This window comes from Panthera pardus, unplaced genomic scaffold (genome assembly GCF_024362965.1).
Source record: "Panthera pardus isolate Hobbes unplaced genomic scaffold, ASM2436296v1 HiC_scaffold_24, whole genome shotgun sequence".
In the NCBI taxonomy this organism is placed as follows: Eukaryota; Metazoa; Chordata; class Mammalia; order Carnivora; family Felidae; genus Panthera; species Panthera pardus.
In genome coordinates this window covers 138,790,958-138,810,920 of record NW_026526810.1, presented here as the reverse complement: position 1 = coordinate 138,810,920, position 19,963 = coordinate 138,790,958, and the positions used below count along the sequence as shown (strand labels likewise).

At 55.4% G+C, this 19,963-nt stretch overlaps 1 gene segment (V, D, J or C); it reads right to left on the bottom strand.

Moving 5' to 3' along the window:
- Positions 1-3,047: 3,047 nt before the first annotated feature.
- LOC109261191 (immunoglobulin heavy constant gamma 2-like) lies at positions 3,048-10,359 on the bottom strand. The segment is given in 5 exon segments: positions 3,048-3,498; positions 3,607-3,936; positions 4,063-4,095; positions 4,372-4,662; positions 10,259-10,359. Coding segments are annotated over 5 exon segments (1,050 nt in total).
- Between the last annotated feature and the right edge of the window lie 9,604 nt (positions 10,360-19,963).

The window sequence follows — 19,963 nt, the reverse complement described above, 5'->3', positions numbered from 1 at the left end:
TGGGGGAGCATGGGGTCAGCGTGGGAACAGCATCGGGACAGCATGGTGACAGTGGGTCCACAGCATGGGATCAGCATGAGTTCATTTCGGGGATAGCATGGGGATGGTGTGGGAGTCAGTGTGGGAACAGCGTGGGGACAGCATGGTGACAGTGGGACCGCAGCATGGGGTCAGCGTGGGGTCAGTATCGGGTCATGGTTAGGAGAGCATGGGGTCAGTGTGGGGGCAGCACGGGGGCAGCGTGGGGTCAGTGTGGGGTTAGTGTAGGGACTGCATGGGAATAGCATGGGTTCAGTGTGGGGTCAAAGGGGAGACAGCATGGTGACAGTGGGTCCACAGCATGGTGTCAGTATGGGGTCACGGTGGGGACAGCATAGGGTTAGTGGCGGGACAGTGTGAGGTCAGCATGGGGTCAGTATGGGGACAGCATGGGGTCACTGCAGGGACAGCTACGGAATAGCATGGGGACAGCATGGGGAACGTATGGGGTCACAGTGGGGTCAGCATGGTGAGAGTGGGTCCACATCATTGGGTCAGTATGGGGTGACAGGGGAGACAGCATGTTGACAGTGGGTCCACAGTATGGGGTCAGTGTGGGGGCAGCATGGGGTCAGCGTGGGGTAGCGTGGGGACAGTGTAGGGGCAGTGTGGGGACAGCCTGGGGTCATTGCGGGGACAGCGTGGGAATAGCATGGGGACAGGCTGGGGTCAGCATGGGGGTCACAGGCAGGACAGCATGGGGTCAGTGTGAGGTCACAGGGGAAACAGCATGGTAACAGTAGGTCCACAGCATGGGGTCAGCGTGGGGTCACGGTGGGGTCAGCGAGCGGTCAGCGTGGGAACAGCATGGGGACAGCATGGTGACAGTGGGTCCACAGCATGGGATAAGCATGAGTTCATTTCGGGGATAGCATGGGGATGGCGTGGGAGTCAGTGTGGGAACAGCGTGGGGACAGCATGGTGACAGTGGGACCGCAGCATGGGGTCAGCGTGGGTCAGTATTGGGTCACGGTTAGGAGAGCATGGGGTCTGTGTGGGGACAGCATTGAGTCGCAGTGGGGACAGCGTGGGGTCATGGTGGGGTCAGTGTGGGGGCAGCATGAGGTCAGCGTCTGGTCAGTGTGGGGATAGCGTGGTTCCAGTGGGTCCCCAGCGTGGGGGCAGCGTGGGGGCAGCGTGGGGGCAGGGTGGGGTCTGCGTGGGGTCAGTGTGGGGGTAGCCTGGGGGCAGTGTGGGGGCAACATGGGGTCAGTGTCGAGTCAGTCTGGGGTCAGCGTGGGGTCAGTCTGGGGGTAGCCTGGGGGCAGTGTAGGGTCAGCACGGGGTCAGAGTCGGGGCAGCGTGGGGTCAGTGTGGGGGCAGCGTGGAGTTTGTGGGGACAGGGTGAGGTCTGCGTGGGGTCAGTGTGGGGGTAGCCTGGGGGCAGTGTGGGGGCAGCGTGGGGTCAGTGTGGGGACAGTATTGGGTCACAGTGGAGACAGCGTGGGGTCATGGTGGGGTCAGTGTGGGGCAGCATGAGGTCAGTGTCTGGTCAGTGTGGGGATAGCATGGTTCCAGTTGGTCCCCAGTGTGGGCAGCGTGGGGTCAGCACAGGGTCAGCGTGGGGTCAGCGTGGGGGCAACATGGGGTCAGCGTCGAGTCAGTGTGGGGATGGCATGGTTCCAGCGGGTCCCCAGCGCTGGGACAGCGGGCCACAGTGCGGGACGGTGCGGGGACACCCACCTTGAAGAGGGTGACAGTGGCGCTGTAGCACACGCTGAGCAGGAAGAGCGTGATGAAGATGGAGATGGTGGTCCACAGCCCATCCAGCTCCCCGTCCTGGTCCTCCGCACAGCTGTCGTCCAGGAGCAGCTCTGGACAGGAAGGGAGTGGTCAGTGCCATGCCTGCCCATAGGAGTGGTTCCCGGGGTGACGGTCGCGGCCCTCCGTAGCCTCAGGGCACCGGCCTCGGTGCCCCCATCCTCGCGCCTGGGCCCGGCCCGTGGGGACGCGCTCCCTCTCTGCTCTGCGCTGTGCTGGGGCTGTCTGGGGGGAAGGCAGCCTGACCACCACACCCGTTCTCCTGGGGACCCGGCCCAGAGGGTGGGAGGGTCAGCAGAGCCCAGGGAAGGGTCGAGAGGGTGGCAGGGGGTGACCCTAGCGAACGAGTGGGTGCGAGTGTCAGGCCAGCTGGGGGTGGGGGTTTTGGTGTGTGTTGGGAGGCGACCCAGTGTCCTGGGGAGAAGAAGGGCTGGTCAGCGTGGTCGGCGTGTGGATGGGCTGCTGAGCAGCCGATGGGTGTGGGAGGGGGTGGGGACCAGGCTGGGGTCCACGGTGAGGGTTCCCAAGCCTGGTTCCGGTCTGGGCCCTGGCACATTGTCCCGTGTGAGGCCCGGTGGGTCAGGTGTGCGTGTGTGCGTGTGTGTGTGTGTGTGTGTTTGTGAAGGTGGCCCTGCTCAGTGGGAGGGGCTTGTTTTCAGCGTCCCTGTGGGTGTCTGGGATGGTCCCTCCCCTGGGCACTCAGGACTGCTTGCCTCTGCCCGTTTGGGGCACCGGGGTGAGTGTCCCCACGAGTGGACAGGCCTGGCCCCAGGCAGGATGAAGTCAGGAGGGGCCGCCTCATCTGAGGGAGGGTGAGGGCCTGTCCTCACAGCATGGGTCAGGCCTGGCTACTGCACTGGCACAGAGCTACAACTCAGAGCTCTCAAGAGGTCCAGGGGACGGGGGGAGCAGCGGAAGAGGACAGGCCAGCGTCCCACAGCTTGGGCGGGTCCAGACGTGGGAAAGACCGTGCGCCCCGTTCCCTGAGGGGCTCTGGAGGGCTTCTCCGTTCCCTGTCGCCCCCCTCCGGCCTTGAGTAGCCCCTGGCCAAGCCCTCTCTCTGTCCCAGGCGGCTCCCGGCCATGAGTTTTGGCCGCCTGTGCAGACCTGCCCACTCAGGTCCCGGCCCCTGGTGGGACCCGCGCTCTCCCGTGAATGGTGACCCCTGAGCCTCGGAGCCTGGCCTGCCCGCACCTCCCAGAGGCCTGGGTGTCCTGAGCTCTGCCTCGGAAAGACGCATGACAGTGTCACAGGTCCCAGGGCAGTGCTGGGTGCTTTATTTCACGCAGGGTGCCTGCCCGGGGGGTGATGTACACAGGGGTGGGCGCTCAGAGCCCGCGGGGGCCTGCTGGGGGGCCGGGCGCGCTGCTCATTTACCCGGAGACTGGGTGAGGGATTTCTGTGTGTGGTGGCTGTGCAGAGCTTCGTGTGACACCGAGCAGGTGTAGGTGTTTCCCCTCTGCCAGCGGGACTTGTCCACCAAGAGCCTGCTGTACAGGAAGTAGGTCCCGTCGCTGTCCAGCTGGGGCGGGGTCGTCTGGTAGTTGTCTTCTGGCTCTTCCTGTCCGGTGATCTCCCACTCGACGGCAATGTCAGGCGGGTAGAAGCCTTCGATCAGGCAGGTCACACTGACTTTGTTCTTGCTGAGCTCCTCCTGTGCTGGAGGCAGGACGTACACCTGGGGCTCGTGGAGCTCTCCTGTGGGGTCAGAGGTCAGCACAGATGGTCACTCCCAGGGTGGAGGGCTGGCCTGGGTCCGCCAGGCCCCACTCGACCTCCCTGTGCCCCATCTGTCCTGTTGCCCACCTTTGTCCTTGGAGATGGTCCTCTCGATGGGGGAGGGGAGGACTTTGGTGCTGACCTTGCACTTGAACTCCTTCCCCTTGAGCCAGTCCTGGTGCAGGATGGGGAGGACACTGACCACACGGTAGGTGCTGTTGAACTGCTCCTCACGCGGCCTCGTCTTGGCTGTGTGCATCTCGGTGTTATCCACAAACCATGTGATCTGGACATTGGAGTCATCTGGGCCCAAGTCCACCACCAAGCACGTGACCTCGGGCGTCCGGGAAATCGAGAGGGTGTCCTTGGGTTTTGGGGGGAAGATGAAGACGGACGGTGCTCCAGGAATCTCAGGAACTGGTGTGGGAGACACAATGCAGGGGTCAGCATTTGGGGGGGCTCCTCTTGAACATTCCCCCCACCAGGCAGTCCCTGGACGCGGGCCATGGCCTTGGTGTGCAGGGCGGTGCCCTGCTGACTCACCTGGGCATTTGGGACACTTGCAGGGTTTGGGCACTGCAGAGAGACCAGACTGGAGGTTAGTGGGGGCCAGGGCTGGGGACAGCTCTTGGGGTGGGCTAGGTCAGGGCAGGTCAGGGGGGCGTCCCCAGACTGGTGCCTGCAGTGGAGATGAAGTATGGTGGGGGTGTGCAGCCTGTGCTCACACTGGACCAGGCAGCCAGGCCCAGAGGCCCTCCTCCCCGAGCTTGGGGGACAGAGGTGCCTCTCCTGTGCCCCGGGGTCCAGGTGGACCAGCTGACCTGGCCTGTCTCCCAGTGGACACCCTCTTACCGGTCTTTTCCACCGTGGTCCTGCTGGGCGGGTGGACCACCTTGCAGGTGAAGGTCTCACTGAGCCACCTGCTGGAGGGCACTGTCACCATGCTGCTGAGAGAGTAGAGCCCCGAGGCCTGCAGGACGGACGGGAAGGTGTGCACACCGCTGGTCAGGGCGCCAGAGTTCCAGGACACGATCACCGGCTCAGGGAAGTAGTCTAACACCAGGCAGGCCAGGGCCACGGTGGAGCCAGATGTGGTCCCGCAGCTGGGGCCCAGTGGGAACACCGATGGGGCCGTGGTGGAGGCTGCAAGAGAGGAGGCCGTGTGACCACAAGGGTCTCGCTCCTGGGAGGGTCCGGGCAGGGTATCAGGTGCCCGGGCTTGGGGTGGCCCTCCAGGCAGTCTGCAGACCAGCCGCCCGGCGTAGCTCTCTGCCGCCCCAGGGCCTCGTGTTTCTGCGGCTGCACGTGCTGGCCCCATGGGCCCGGTCGGTGCTGGGTGACCGCCTGCTGGATTAGAGTCTCCTGGGCCCAGCCCCTGGGTCCCCACTCGGGCTTCCTGTGGGTGCTCGGCCTGACCGAGCCATCCGTCTGAGCTCTGACCGGTGGCCCCTGCTCCCAACGGGCCTCTGCTGAGGCCCTGAGCCCACTGCCCTGTTGTCCCAGCCTGGATCTGCCCTGGGCCAGCGGGACCTTTCTTGAACACAGCAGGCCTCTGCCACCCGCTGCCCGTGCCCCTCAGCCCGGAGTCCCCGTCGTGGCCTGCTGTCTGCCCTCCAGGCCTCACATCTTCTGGGTCAGCTCTGCAGCTAAAGCGCCCGGGCGCCGGATCCCGGCCCTGCCCTGAGCCCCTCTCAGGCCTTCCTGGGCTCACTCAGTGCCCGTGCCCTGGGGCCTGTCCAGCTCCTCCCTGTCCCCAGAGCCCTCTTTCAGCCGAGGTCTTTCCTGAGCCTGCCTGCCCCTCAGTGCCGGTGGGAGCCTTGCCCCGCCCTGGCTGTCCTCTCGTGCACGGTGCCAGCACCTCAGACCCCACGTCCCCAGCCAGACCCGACCCCTCTGCTAAGTCTGATGGCCCTGCCTGGCCTCCCCTGCCACCCACACTCCAGGCTGGCGGCCCTGCCTCAAACTCCCAGGCTCCCCCCTTCCCTGCACCGGGTCCACTGCCCTGAGCCACCCCTCCTGGCTTTGTCATGTCCAGCCTTCTGTCCCCCATCCGCACGAGCCTCCAGAGCGGGGTCAGCGCCCCTGAGCCTAAGATTGTGGCCACCGCTGTCCCTTCAGCCCCAGAGACCTTCCTACCCAGGCTCGCCTCTCCCCCCTACCTTGTCCACCGGGCCTCGGGCGGCTCACGCCCTCCCGTGTCCAGGGAGGCTCACCTGGGCCCCGCCCTCGTGGTCTCTGTGTGCCGTACCGCTCAGCTCCCACCTAGTCCAGGGCTGCTCTTAGCTCAGTCCTTCTGCCCTTCACCCCTGAGGATCCTGGGGCAGCCCTTGCCCCTCCTGCCTCCCCCTTGCCCCTGCTCACCCTCACATCCCCTGCCTGCTCCCCTGAGCTCCTGGTGCAGCCCTGCCTCTCCTGCCCTCTCCCTGCCCCTCCTGCCCTCTCCCTGCCCCTCCTGCTCTCCTCCTGCTCCTCCTGCCTTCCCAACCCCCTGCTCACCCTCACAGGCTCTGCCTGCTCCCTTGAGCTCCTGGTGCAGCCCTGCCTCTCCTGCCCTCCGCCTGCCCCTCCTGCCCTCTCCCTGCGCCTCTTGGTCTCCCCCTGCTCCACCTGCCCTCCCAACCTCCTGCTCACTGTCATAACCCTTGCCTGCTCCCCAGAACTCCCGGGGGTGTCCCTGCCCCTCCTGCCCTCCCCCGTGCCCCTCCTGCCTCCCCCCTGCCCCTGCTCACCTGCACATGCTCTCTTGCTCCCCTGAGCTCCTGGCCTGGTGGTAGCTCCGAGCTGTCTGTGCTCCCCATAGGTTCACCTCCTCCTAGCAGCTCCTCCACCTGCCCCCACCCCTTTGGCTGGCCCCTCATGCTGAGCCCAGGCCTTGGATCCTTCTAGCTTCTTGCCTCTGCATGTCTGAGACCTGGTCCTGCCAGTTCAGGCCTCAGCTCCCCTGCCCTGCAACACTCCTAACCTCCCCTGCCCTGCCGCCCTCAGCACCTCCTGGCCAGAACTCCCACCCCCGAGCCCCTGCAGACTCCAGACCTCACCAGAACCCTGCCTGCTGCAGGAAGCTCTCTCAGCTCAGGTCCCTGGGGACAGTTCAGGGTCACTGTGTCCTCCTGTCTACAGCTTGTCTGAAGCAACCCTGCCCCACAGCAGCCCCTGCCCCTCTTGCCGTCCCCCGCCTCTGCTCACCCTCACAAGCTCTGCCTGCTCCCCTGAGCTCATGGTGCAGCCCTGCCTCTCCTGCCCTCCCCTCTGCCCGTCTTGCCCTGCCCCCTACCCCTACTCACCTGTACCAGCTCTGTGTGCTCCCAGGGAGTTCCTGGGGCAGCCCTACATGTCTTTCTCTCCCTCTGCCCCTCCTGCCCTCCCCCCTTGTCCCTCCTGCCCACTCTCCAGCCCCTCTTGTCCTCCCTCCTGCCCTTCCTGCCCTTGCCCCTGTCCCTCTTGCCCTGCCCCCTGCCCCTGCTCACCTGTACCAGCTCTGTGTGCTCCCAGGGAGTTTCTGGGGCAGCCCTACATGTCTTTCTCTCCCCCTGCCCCTCCTGCCCTCCCCCCTTGCCCCTCCTGCCCACTTCCCAGCCCCTCTTGTCCTCCCTCCTGCCCCTCCTGCCCTCCCCCTGCTCCTCCTGCCCACTCTCCAGCCCCTCTTGTCCTCCCCCCTGCCCCTCCTGCCCTTGCCCCTGCCCCTCTTGCCCTGCCCCCTGCCCCTCCTCACCTGTACCAGCTCCTTGTGCTCCCAGGGAGTTCCTGGGGGCAGCCCTACTCCTCTTTCTCTCCCCCTTGCCCCTCCTGCCCACTCTCCAGCCCCTCTTGTCCTCTATCTTCCCCTTTTACCCTCTCCATGCCCCTCTTGCTCTCTCCCTGCTCCTCCTTCCCTCCCAACCCCTGCTCACCCTCACATGCTCTGGCTGCTCCCCTGAGCTCCTGGGGCAATCCTGCCCCACCTGCCTTCCACCTGCCCCTCCTGCCCTGCCCCTGCCCCTGCTCTCCTGTACTGACTCTGTGTGCTCCCTGGGAGCTCCTGGGGCAGCCCTGCCCCTCTTGTTCTCCCTCTGCCCCTCCTGCCCTCCCAACCCCTGCTCATCCTCACAAGCTCTGCCTGCTCCCCTGAGCTTCTGGTGCAGCCCTGCCTCTCCTGCTCTCCCCCTGCCCCTCTTGCCCTGCCCCCTGCCCCTGCACACCTGTACCACCTCTGTGTGCTCCCTGGGAACTCCTGGGGCAACCCTGTCCCTCCTGCTCTCCCCTTGCTCCTCCTGCTCTCTCTCAACCCCTCCTGCTCTCCTCCTGCCCCTCTTGCTCCCTCTCTATCCCTTCTGCTCTCCTCTTCCCCCTCTGTTCTCCCCACTGCCCCTCCTACCCTGCCCCCTGCCTCTGCTCCCTATGCCAGCTTTGTGTGCTGCCTGGGAGCTCCTGGGGCAGCCCCCTGTCCCTCCTATTCTTCCCCTGCCTCTTCCGTTCTCCCCCTGCCTCTCATGACGTCCCCCTGCCCCTCCTGCCCTCTCCCTGGCCCTGCTCACCCTCACAAGCTCTGCCTGCTCCCTTGAGCTCCTGGGGCAACCTTGCCTCTCCTGCCCTCCACCCTGCCCCTCCTGCTTTGCCCCCTGCCCCTGCTCACCTGTATCAGCTCTGTGTGCTCCCTGGAGCTCCTGTGGCAGCTGTCTGTCCCTTCTGCTCTCCCCCTGCCCCTGCTGTCCTTCCCCTGCCTCTGCTCACCTGTACCAGCTCTTTATGCTCCCTGGGAGCTCATGGGGCAGTGCCTGTGCCTTCTGCTCTCCCCCTGCCCTCCTGCCCTCCCCTCCCCTACTCACCCTCATAAGCTCTGCCTGCTCCCTGAACTCCTGTGGGTGGCCCTGCCCCTCCTGCCCAGCCCCCTGTCCCTACTGCCCTGCCCCCTGCCCCTGCTCACCTGTACCAGCTCTGTGTGCTCCCTGGAGCTCCTATGGCAGCTGCCTGTCCCTTCTGCTCTCCCCCTGCCCCTGCTGTCCTTCTCCTGCCCCTGCTTACCTGTACCAGCTCTGTGTGCTCCCTGGAACTCCTGTGGCAGCTGTCTGTCCCTTCTGCTCTCCCCCTGCCCCTGCTGTCCTTCCGCTGCCTCTGCTCACCTGTACCAGTTCTGTGTGCTCCCTGGGAGCTCCTGGGGACAACACTGCCCATCCTGCCCTCGCTCCTGCCCTTCTGCCCTCCCCCTGCCCCTCCTGCCCTGCCCCCTGCCCCTGCTCACCTGTACCAGTTCTGTGTGCTCCCTGGGAGTTCCTGAGGCAACCCCCTGCATCTCCTGCCCGTCCCCTGCCCCTGCTTACCCTCACAAGCTCTGCCTGCTCCCTGAGCCTCTGGGGCAGTCCTGCCTCTCTTGCCCTCGACCCTGCTCCTCCTGCCCTGCCCTCTGCCTCTGCTCACCTGTACCAGCTCTGTGTCTCCCAGGGAGCTCCTGGGACAGCCCTACCCCTCTTGCTCTCCCCCTGCCCCTGCTGCCCTCCCAGGAACCCTGCTCACCGGCAGAAGCTCTGCTGGCTCCCCTGAGCTCCTGGGGAGGCCTGACTCTCCTGTCCTCCCCCAGCCCCTCCTGCCCTGCCCCTACCCTCCTGCTCTCCCCTGCCCCTCCTGCTCTTCCCCTGCCCCTCCTGTTCTCCCACTGCTCCTCCTTCTCTCCCAACCCCCTACTCATCCTCCAAAGCTCTGCCTGGTCCCCTGAGCTCCTGGGGGTAGCCCTGCCTCTCCTGCTCTCCCCCTGCCACTCTTGCCCTGCCCCCCCTGCCCCTGCTCACCTGACAAGCTCTGTGTGTTCTCTGCTCTCCCCTTGCCCATCCTGCTCTCCCCCTTACCTCTCCCGATCTCCTCCTGCCCCTCTTGCTCTCTCCCTGCCTCTCCTGCTCTCCCCCTGACCCTCCTGCCCTGCCCCTGCCCCTGCTCCCTGCACAAGTTTTGTGTTCTGCCTGGGAGCTCCTGGGGCAGCCCCCTGTCCCTCCTGTTCTCCCCCTGCCCCTTCTGTTCTCCCCCTTCCCCTGCTCACCTACACAAACTCCACCACTGGTCCTTGGAGCTAATGGACCACAGCTGCTTTCTGCCCTTGCTGCCCCATGACTTCTCCCCCACAGGCGAGCTCAGCCCGCAACTACTGTGTGTTCTTAGGGCTGCCCCGGTCTCAGCTGCCCATCCCAGACTCCTTAGCCCAGGTTTGGCTCCTGACCGTCTGCCCCTGTGCAGGGGAGAGCACACGGGAGCCCCTGCCAGCCCCTCGTGCTCTGTCCCTGCTCATCTGCTGCAGTCCAGGACCCCATGGCCAGCACCTCTGACCCTGGCCTGGGGCCAGAGCCAGCCCCAGTGTCCGGGACAGGACCCTCGGGCCATCTGGGGTCCTCTTCTTCCCCTGTGCTGGGCCGGCCTCTCCCTGTGCCCTCACCTTAGGCCTGTCTGTCCATGTCGGCCTTGGTCCTGCAGTAGCTCAGTCTAGCCCAGCCCTGGGCTCCCAGCACAGATGGCAAAGGGCAGGCCTCAGGCCCACCATGGCCATCATGTTCCTTGAAGGCCCAGTTGCCATGTCCGGTGCGTCCAGCGATGTTGGCGTGGGCGCTCCTGCCCATGCTTCCCTCGTCCCTGCCCTGGCCGGTGCCCTGGCCCCCAGGCAGCCTGTGCCCCCCCATGCTGGCTGCTCCGGCCCCTCCGTGGGGCCCCGTCTCTCCTTGGCTCCTGTGCTGCTTCTGCTGCCCCCACGCCGCCCTCTCTCCGTGCGGAGCCTACTCACCAAGGGCTGGGACGATGGAAGGCTGGCCCCAGCACCTCGGCCCTCCCCGCTCTGGCCCCAGGCACATGTGGCTCCTTGTGGCTGAGCTCTGTGCCCATAGCCCCCTTCCTAGCCCCCAGGCAGCCGTGGGAAGACTAAGAACAGGATTGAAACTAGGTGGCTCGGCGACACGCTTTCTGAAGTTCCCTTTTCTTCTGGGTACTTTCTGTCTCAGAGGGCCTGGGTGTGTGGGGGTGGGTTGTGGGGGGTGGCTGCGGTCCCAAAGGAGGGCACAGGAACCCCGCTCTCACCTGGGCGTGTGGTGTGGGCACAGGTTGACCCACCCATAGCCTGAGGTCCTGCCCTGGGCCTTGTCCCGTCCACTCAGCAGTGTGGCCTCCCTGGTGGGACGCTGTCTTCCTCTGGCTTCAGCCACGGTCACGGTCATCTGCCCATGGTCAGAGGGGAGCTACTACCCTAGAGGACAGACAGAAGCCTGATGTGCAGGGACAGAGTTCATGGTGGTCACCGGACCTGAAAATGTCCCTGTAGCCGAGAGACCCTGTGGTCGCCGTGCTGCCCGTGCAAGGGGGCCGTGAACCCTCAGCCCCTGTGTTTGGACAACCACAGTGTGCACCCCAGGCTGCCGCTTCCTGCGGTGTTAGGCCTCGATGGGGACGCCTCCGCACCACGTCCAAGTCCCAATCCGGGCCTGCTGGGCTGTGGGTGTGCCTGGAGCCCTCGGCCTGTGGTGCGAGGCTCTCTGCCCTGCTCACACTCATGTGAGCGAGGGCTCTGGGCCCCTCCTAGGGTCTGGGGCCTTGGCTGGGTGGGTCCGGCCCGCTCGGTCCCCGGGGCTCCCCAGAATGGCACCTTGGCCGTAGCTGGACGGCTGCACTGGGCCCAGGGCCTGACTCCCACGAGAAGCCATGTCTCCTTAGGTCCTGATCTTAGGAATCCAGCAATGACCCTTCTGTGCCCCCATCCCCACGGAGTTCACAGAGACCCTTGGGCTTCTGGGGAGGGGAGCAGACCCCCGCCCCCTGCGTGGGGCAGGGCAAGGTGATGGAGGAGCCCGTGGTCCTGGAAATACTGCAGTGGCCACTTTGCAAATGCCATCGGTCACAGCGTCGGTGAAGGGAGCGTGCACCCCACACTCCGGGCTCCCGCAGCCCGGCCCCCTCTCGCGGTGCCCGGCAGTTAGGGTCCTCTGCAAGCTGTGGGCCCCTGGCTGCTCAAGAAGCACATCCATCTACACAACTCTGGTCAGATCACCGGAACCGATGCGTTTGGCAAAACCCTCGAGGGTGTCCCGGCTACCGTGCGTTAGGGACATGGGGCCCCAGGCACCTCTAAAGGAAGGGTTTTGGCAAGACAAAGTGGCACATCGTACTTCCCTTGGACAGCTAATTCCCTCCCCTGGTCCCCATGCAGTGCCCCTGGCGTGGTGCCGGTCGCTGTCCCTCGTGGGGTCATCACGGGGCTCTGGGGCACCTGCTGTGGCGGATCGGTGTGGGGGAGGGCTGCCTCGGCTGCCGAGGGCGTGGCAGTGGGATGTGGGCCGTCAGGCACTGGGTTTTGTCAGAGACCACACACCTGTCCCAGCCTAGGTTTGCAAGGCCCGTCCTTTCCAGAATAATCCTTTCACAGAAAAGTTGGTGAGGCGATGAAATTACCTAGTGTTGACGCTTTTCAACCATCACGCTGAGCTCTGGGTTTGGCTTTCAGAAACATTCACCGTGTGGTTACAAGAACAAAGAGATGCTTTGGAGGTGTTCACGGATGTCCCTTCCAGGGGCCTCTCCCCGACCCGCGGCGTCAGAGCCTGCGGTGGTGGTCGTCCAGGGCAGCCGTGAGACACCAGCCTGGCCCGGGGCCTGGCTCGTTCCAGCCTGACTTGTTGCCACAGCGTCTCAGCAACCCCTCCCCTCCCCTTATGGGCACCTGCTTCCAGGCGCCTGCAGATGCTTACTGTGTATATGCAATATTATGTGCAGGCATATGAGGTATTTGTGTAGTACCCTCACCTGGATGGTGCCGACCATCTCCCCCCGCCGGGGGTGCCTCTTTCAAGCAAAGTGACCTTGGACGACATGATATTCTTTCTTACAGAAGGTGGAGGAGGGCTCGGGCTGCCAGGCCAGCACACACACCTGCCCTCCTCGTGGCAGGGCCACTGGAAGGTCTGTTCGTGCCGAGAAGCCCTACAGTCAGCACCCCGTGGGCACATGTGGGCCGCGTGCCGGCCCGTGTGGCCTGAGGGGAGGGAGCAGCTGGAGAAGGCTACACGCTGTACCATCCGCACTGCGTGATGTGGGGGACAGCACATGTAGTGTGACGGCGAGAAGGTCAGCGGTTGCCGGGCGTTTGGGGGGAGGGAGGAAGGAACGGGTGGGGCAGAGGGGATCTTCGGGCCGGGCGATTCTTCTGTAGGAAACGGTAGTGGGGGAAACACGAGGACAGCAGCCTGAACAGCAGGCTGACCGGGGCAGCACCGCGGACAGGGTGCAGGCTCAGAGAACCTACTAGGGGTGGACCTTACTGTGAACTCCGGACTTTACTCAGCCGTAATCCGCTCACATTGGCTCATCGTTCGCAACAAACGTGGCACACGGGTGTGAGCCGTTTATAGTGCACAGACTGTCCCATCCCCGTGCTCCACGCCCAAAGCCACCAGAATGTTGTGCGTCAACTGTACTTCAATAAATTAAAAAACAAAATCTATTTATCAAAAGAATTCTTTGTGCTGTACGGAAAAGCAAAAGCAGCACCACGGACAGCAGTTGGGTGGGCTGGGAGAACCCTGTATACAAGGCCTGTTGTCCTTTGGGTTCACATGGCTCGGCCCCTTTCTGGCAAGGAAGAGGCAGCCCATGCACAGCAAAATAGTTTTATGCAAGAGTTTACCGATTAAGAAAGTATCTGGACCATCATCCCATGATCTCTTGTGTCTTAAAGCCATGGACAGTGTCCACTTCTATAACCTGAGTACCTGGCACCAAGCAGGAGTGCCCCATAGAGAAGATTGGATTCATCCATAATGTGGTCCGTGGAATTCCAAGATGGTCCAGATTTTGATATGAAATTTGTATATATACTGACCAATTTTTTTTCTTTTTTTCCACCCTCTCATCTCTGTCCTATCTCACATAAGATGCATTAATGCTGATTTACCATATCTCAGTATTTAATTTGCAAGATATCAAAAATTGAGCATTAGTTATCAAGAAGAGAGATGACACCATCCAAAGACATTTAAAGTGATGTATTGGACTTTGTACCCTCTTTTGGAAAGAGGGTTGGCGTATTTTCAGTTGTATGTGGGATAATTTCACTATGGTAGGTGGAAGATAATGTTGCTCTTGTGTTTTGTTTGGAAACTAAAGGTGGTTCAAAGAGGCATGTTTGGTTGACAAGGAGTGGATTGTGGTGGTTTTGGTCTATGTCAATTTAGCTAAGAAGTAACTCAATTTCTTAGGATCCTTTCCCTGAGTGGCCCCAGATTATGGTTGGTCATAAGAGAAATTTTACACAATTTTTGGAAAGCAAAAACGCTGAAGCAGCAGTTTTTATGTCTGGATTCTGGACATTAATGGACATTAATAATGGACATTATCAGATGTGTGATTAATGGACATAATGGACATTATCAGATGTGTGATTGGCAAACGTTTGCTCACTTTCGTGGGTTGGCTTTTCACTGTTGCTGGTGTCCTTTAATGCCAAAAAATCCTTAAATTCTCATCCAGTCCAATTCATCTATTTTTTCTTTTCTTGCCTGTGCTTTTGGTGTCACATCCAAGAAATTCTGACACTGCAAAACTTTCCCAGTGTTTTCTTCTCAGCGTTTTGTAGTTTTAGGTCTTACCCTTATGTCTTTGGTCCATTTTCAGTTAGTTTTTGTAGATGATGTTAGATAAGATTCCAACTGCATTTTCTTCCATGTGGATATCCAGTTTTCCCAGAACCATTTATTGAAAATATTGAAAATATTTTCCCCATTGAATGCTCCTGGCACCCTTGCCCCAAATCACTTAACCTTATATGTGAGGGTTTATTTCTGGACTCTCTACTCTGTTCTATTGGTTTATATGTTTGTCTTCATATCAGTAGCACACTGTTTTGATTACTATAGCTTTGTAGTAAGTTTTGAAATCAGAAAGTGTTGAGTCCTCAAACTTTGTTCTCATTTTTCAAGATTGTTTTGGCTATTAGGGTTCCTTGAGATTCCATATAAATTATGGGATGGGTCTTTCTATTTCTGCAGAAAACATCATTGGGATTTTGATAGGAATTGCACTGAGTCTGTAGATCGCTTAGGGAAGTATTGACACCTGTACAACCTTAGACCTCCCAGTTCATGACCATGGGTGTGCTTCCATTTTTCTGTGTCTTCCTTCCTTTGGTAATGGTGTGTAGTCTTCATTGCACAAGACTTCCACCTCCTTGGGTGGGTTTGTTCTTAGTATTTTATTCTTTTTGATGCTATTGCAAATGGAATTGTGTTCTTAATTCCTTTTTACATTGTTCATTGTTAGTGTGTAGAAATGCAGCTGGTTTTTGTGTACTGAATTTGTATACTGCTACTTGCTGAATTCATTTATTAGTTCTAACAGTGTGTGTGTGTGTGTGTGTGTGTGTGTGTGTGTGTGTGTGAAATCTATAGGGTTTTCTGCACATAAGACCTTATCATCTGTGTGAACAGAGATAATTTTACTTCTTCTTTTCCAATTTGGATTATTTTTGTTTCGCTTTCATGCCTAATTTCTCTGGTCAGAACTTCCGGTGTTATGTTGAATAGAAGTGGTGAAAATGAACATCCTTTCCTTGTTCCTGATTTTAGAGGAAAACTTTCAGTCTTTCACCACTGAGTATTATGTTTGTTGTGGATTTTTCATATGTGGCTTTTGATATGTTGAGGTAGTTTCCTTGTTTCCCTGGTTTGTTGAATGGTTTTACAAATCATATACGTGTGTTGAATTTTGTCCAGTCCTTTTTCTGCATCAATTGAGATGATCGTGTGTTTTTCTTACCTTAATTATATTAATGTGGTATATTACACTGATCAATTAAAAGTTTTTTAAATGTTTATTTATTTTTGAGAGAGAGAGAGAGACAGAGCATGAGCAAGGAGGGTCAGAGAGAGAGGGAGACACAGAATCTGAAGCAGACTTCAGGCTCTGAGCTGTCAACACAGAGCCCAACGTGGGGCTCAAACCCACAAACCAGGAGATCATGGCCTGAGCTGAAGTCAGATGCTTAATGGACTGAGCCACCCAGCATCCCAAAATTGATCAATTTTTGTATGTTGAAACATCCTTACATTGCAGGAATATATCCCATTTGGTCATAGTATATAATCCTTTTAATTTGTTGCTGTATTCGACTTGTTAGTATTTTGTTGAGGATTTTGCATCAGTGTTCTTAAGGGATATTGGTCTGTGGCTTTCTTTAGTGTCTTTGGCTTTGGTGTAAGGGTGATGCTGGCCTCATAGAATGAACTAGGAAGTGCTCCTTCCACTTCAATATTTTTGAAAAGTTTGACATTGGTATTTGTTCCTCTTTTAATGTTTGGTAGAATTCACTAGCAAAACCAATAGGTCCAGAGCTTTTATTTGTCAGGATATTTTTGATTAACAGATTCAATTTCCTTACTAGTTATAGCTCTGTTCAGATTTTTTATTTCTTGATTATTTAGTCTTGGTAGGTTGTGAACTTTTAGGAATTCATCCATTTCATGAAGGTTATCCAATTTGTTGGTATATTGCTGTTCATAGCATTCTCTTACTATCATTTTCATTGTTTTTTTTTTTTTAATTTTAATCATTCCTAGTGTGTTCTTTTTTCTTTTTTCTTTTTAAGAAGGCTTCACATCCAGTGCAGAGCACAATGCAGGGCTTGACCTCATGACCCTGAGATCAAGACATGAGCTGAGATCAAGAGTCAGATGCTTGACCAACTCAGCCACCCAGGTGTCTCATCCCTAAGTATGGTCTAGTTTTCCTTGTGATTTATACTTTGATCCATTGGTTGCTTAAGAGTGTGTTGTTTAAGTTACAAAAATTTGTGTTTTTTTCACTTTTACTGTTGTCATTTATTTCTAACTTCATCCCCCTGTGGTCAGAGAAGATACCTTGTATGAAATCTATCTCTTAAAATCTATTGGTACTTAATCCGTGTCTTAAATTATGGTCCCTCCTGGAGGATACCCAGGTGCATTTGAGAAGAAGGTGTGTGTTGTTGTTGTTGGGTGGGGTGCTCTGCATGTGTGTCTGTGTGTGTCAGATCTGCTTGGTTCATTGTGTTGTTCAAGTCCTGTTTCCTTACTTATCTTCTGTCTGGTTGTTCTGTCCATTATTGGGGATGCGGTATCGAAGCCTCTGTTATTGTAGAACTATCTTTCTTTGACTTCAATTCCATGCAATTTGCTTCATATATTTTGTTGCTCTGTCATTGGAGGTGTAAATGTTCATAACTGTTATATCGTCTTGTTGTATTGAATCTTTTATTGATATATAATGTTTTTCTTTGTCTCATAAACTTTTTTTGACTTAAAGTCTATGTTATCTGATGTAAGTACAGTCAATCCTGTTCTCTTCTGGCTATTATTTCCATAAAACATTTTTTAAAAAACTTATTTATTTGATGGGGGAGGGGAAGAGAGAGAGGGAGAGAGAGAGAGAAACCCAAGTGGGCTCTGCACTGTCAGCAAGGAGCCTGATGTGGGGCTCAATCTCACAAACTGAGATCATGACCTGAACTGAAATCAAGAGTAGGATGCTTAACCAATTGAGCCACCCAGGCACCCCACATAAAGTTTTTTCAATCTTTCACTTTCAATATTTGTTTTGTCGATACTACCCAAAGCAATGTACATATTCAATGCAATCCCTATCAAAATAACACCAGCATTCTTCACAGAGCGAGAAAAAATAATCCTAAAATTTGTATGGAACCAGAAAAGACCCCAAATAACCTAAGCAATCTTGAAAAAGAAAACCAAAGCAGGAGGCATCACAATCCTGGGCTTCAAGCTATACTACAAAGCTGTAATCATCAAGACAGTATGGTACTGGCACGAAAACAGACACTCAGATCAATGGAACAGAATAGAGAACCCAGAAATGGACCCACAAACATATGGCCAACTAATCTTTGACAAAGCAGGAAAGAATAGATGAACACAACAGATGAACACAAGGGAAGATGAACACAAGGAAGGGAAGCAAAAATAATATAAAAACAGGGAGGGGGACAAAACATGAGAAACTCTTAAATATGGAGAACAGAGGGTTACTGAAGGGGTTATGGGAGGGGGGATGGGCTAAATGGGGAAGGGGCATCAAGGAATCTACTCCTGAAATCATTATTGCAGCATATGCTAACTAATTTGGATGTAAATTAAAAAAATAAAATTAAAAAATTATTTCTTTCTGTGAGTCTAAAGTGAGTCTCTTGAAAAATAACAAGCATATAGTTGGATCATGTGTTTTTTATCCATTCTGCCAATCTCTGTATTTTGATTGTATTTTCACTTAAAGTAATTACTGATGAGGAGGAACTTCTGTCTTTTTTTCTATTTGTTTTCTACATGCCTTACAGCTTTTTTTTGGTCCTGATTCCCTGCATTACTGTTATCTTTTGTGTTTAGTTTATTTTTTTGTAGTGAAATATTTTTAAGTTATTTTCTTATTATCTTTTTTTGTTTTTTTTTTCTAATTATACTTTATACTTTTATTTTTTATTTATTTATTTGTCAATATATGAAATTTATTGTCAAATTGGTTTCCATACAACACCCAGTGCTCATCCCAAAAGGTGCCCTCCTCAATACCCATCCCCTACCCTCCCCTCCCTCCCACCCCCCCATCAACCCTCAGTTTGTTCTCAGCTTTTAAGAGTCTCTTATGCTTTGGCTCTCTCCCACTCTAACCTCTTTTTTTTTCCTTCCCCTCCCCCATGGGTTTCTGTTAAGTTTCTCAGGATCCACATAAGAGTGAAACCATATGGTATCTGTCTTTCTCTGTATGGCTTATTTCACTTAGCATCACGCTCTCCAGTTCCATCCACGTTGCTACAAAGGGCCATATTTCATTCTTTCTCATTGCCATGTAGTACTCCATTGTGTATATAAACCACAATTTCTTTATCCATTCATCAGTTGATGGACATTTAGGCTCTTTCCATAATTTGGCTATTGTTGAGAGTGCTGCTATAAACATTGGGGTACAAGTGCCCCTATGCATCAGTACTCCTGTATCCCTTGGGTAAATTCCTAGCAGTGCTATTGCTGGGTCATAGGGTAGGTCTATTTTTAATTTTCTGAGGAACCTCCACACTGTTTTCCAGAGTGGCTGCACCAATTTGCATTCCCACCAACAGTGCAAGAGAGTTCCCGTTTCTCCACATCCTCTCCAGCATCTATAGTCTCCTGATTTGTTCATTTTGGCCACTCTGACTGGCGTGAGGTGATATCTGAGTGTGGTTTTGATTTGTATTTCCCTGATAAGGAGCGACGTTGAGCATCTTTTCATGTGCCTGTTGCCATCCAGATGTCTTCTTTAGAGAAGTGTCTATTCATGTTTTCTGCCCATTTCTTCACTGGGTTATTTGTTTTTTGAGTGTGGAGTTTGGTGAGTTCTTTATAGATTTTGGATACTAGCCCTTTGTCCGATATGTCATTTGCAAATATCTTTTCCCATTCCGTTGGTTGCCTTTTAGTTTTGTTGGTTGTTTCCTTTGCTGTGCAGAAGCTTTTTATCTTCATAAGGTCCCAGTAGTTCATTTTTGCTTTTAACTCCCTTGCCTTTGGGGATGTGTCGAGTAAGAGATTGCTACAGCTGAGGTCAGAGAGGTCTTTTCCTGCTTTCTCCTCTAGGGTTTTGATGGTTTCCTGTCTCACATTCAGGTCCTTTATCCATTTTGAGTTTATTTTTGTGAATGGTGTGAGAAAGTGGTCTAGTTTCAACCTTCTGCATGTTGCTGTCCAGTTCTCCCAGCACCATTTGTTAAAGAGACTGTCTTTTTTCCATTGGATATTCTTTCCTGCTTTGTCAAAGATTAGTTGGCCATACGTTTGTGGGTCTAGTTCTGGGGTTTCTATTCTATTCCATTGGTCTATGTGTCTGTTTTTGTGCCAATACCATGCTGTCTTGATGATGACAGCTTTGTAGTAGAGGTTAAAGTCTGGGATTGTGATGCCTCCCGCTTTGGTCTTCTTCTTCAAAATTACTTTGGCTATTCGGGGCCTTTTGTGGTTCCATATGAATTTTAGGATTGCTTGTTCTAGTTTCGAGAAGAATGCTGGTGCAATTTTGATTGGGATTGCATTGAATGTGTAGATAGCTTTGGGTAGTATTGACATTTTGACAATATTTATTCTTCCAATCCATGAGCAGGGAATGTCTTTCCATTTCTTTATATCTTCTTCAATTTCCTTCATAAGCTTTCTATAGTTTTCAGCATACAGATCTTTTACATCTTTGGTTAGATTTATCCCTAGGTATTTTATGCTTCTTGGTGCAATTGTGAATGGGATCAGTTTCTTTATTTGTCTTTCTGATGCTTCATTGTTAGTGTATAAGAATGCAACTGATTTCTGTACATTGATTTTGTATCCTGCAACTTTGCTGAATTCATGTATCAGTTCTAGCAGACTTTTGGTGGAGTCTATCGGATTTTCCATGTATAATATCATGTCATCTGCAAAAAGCGAAAGCTTGACTT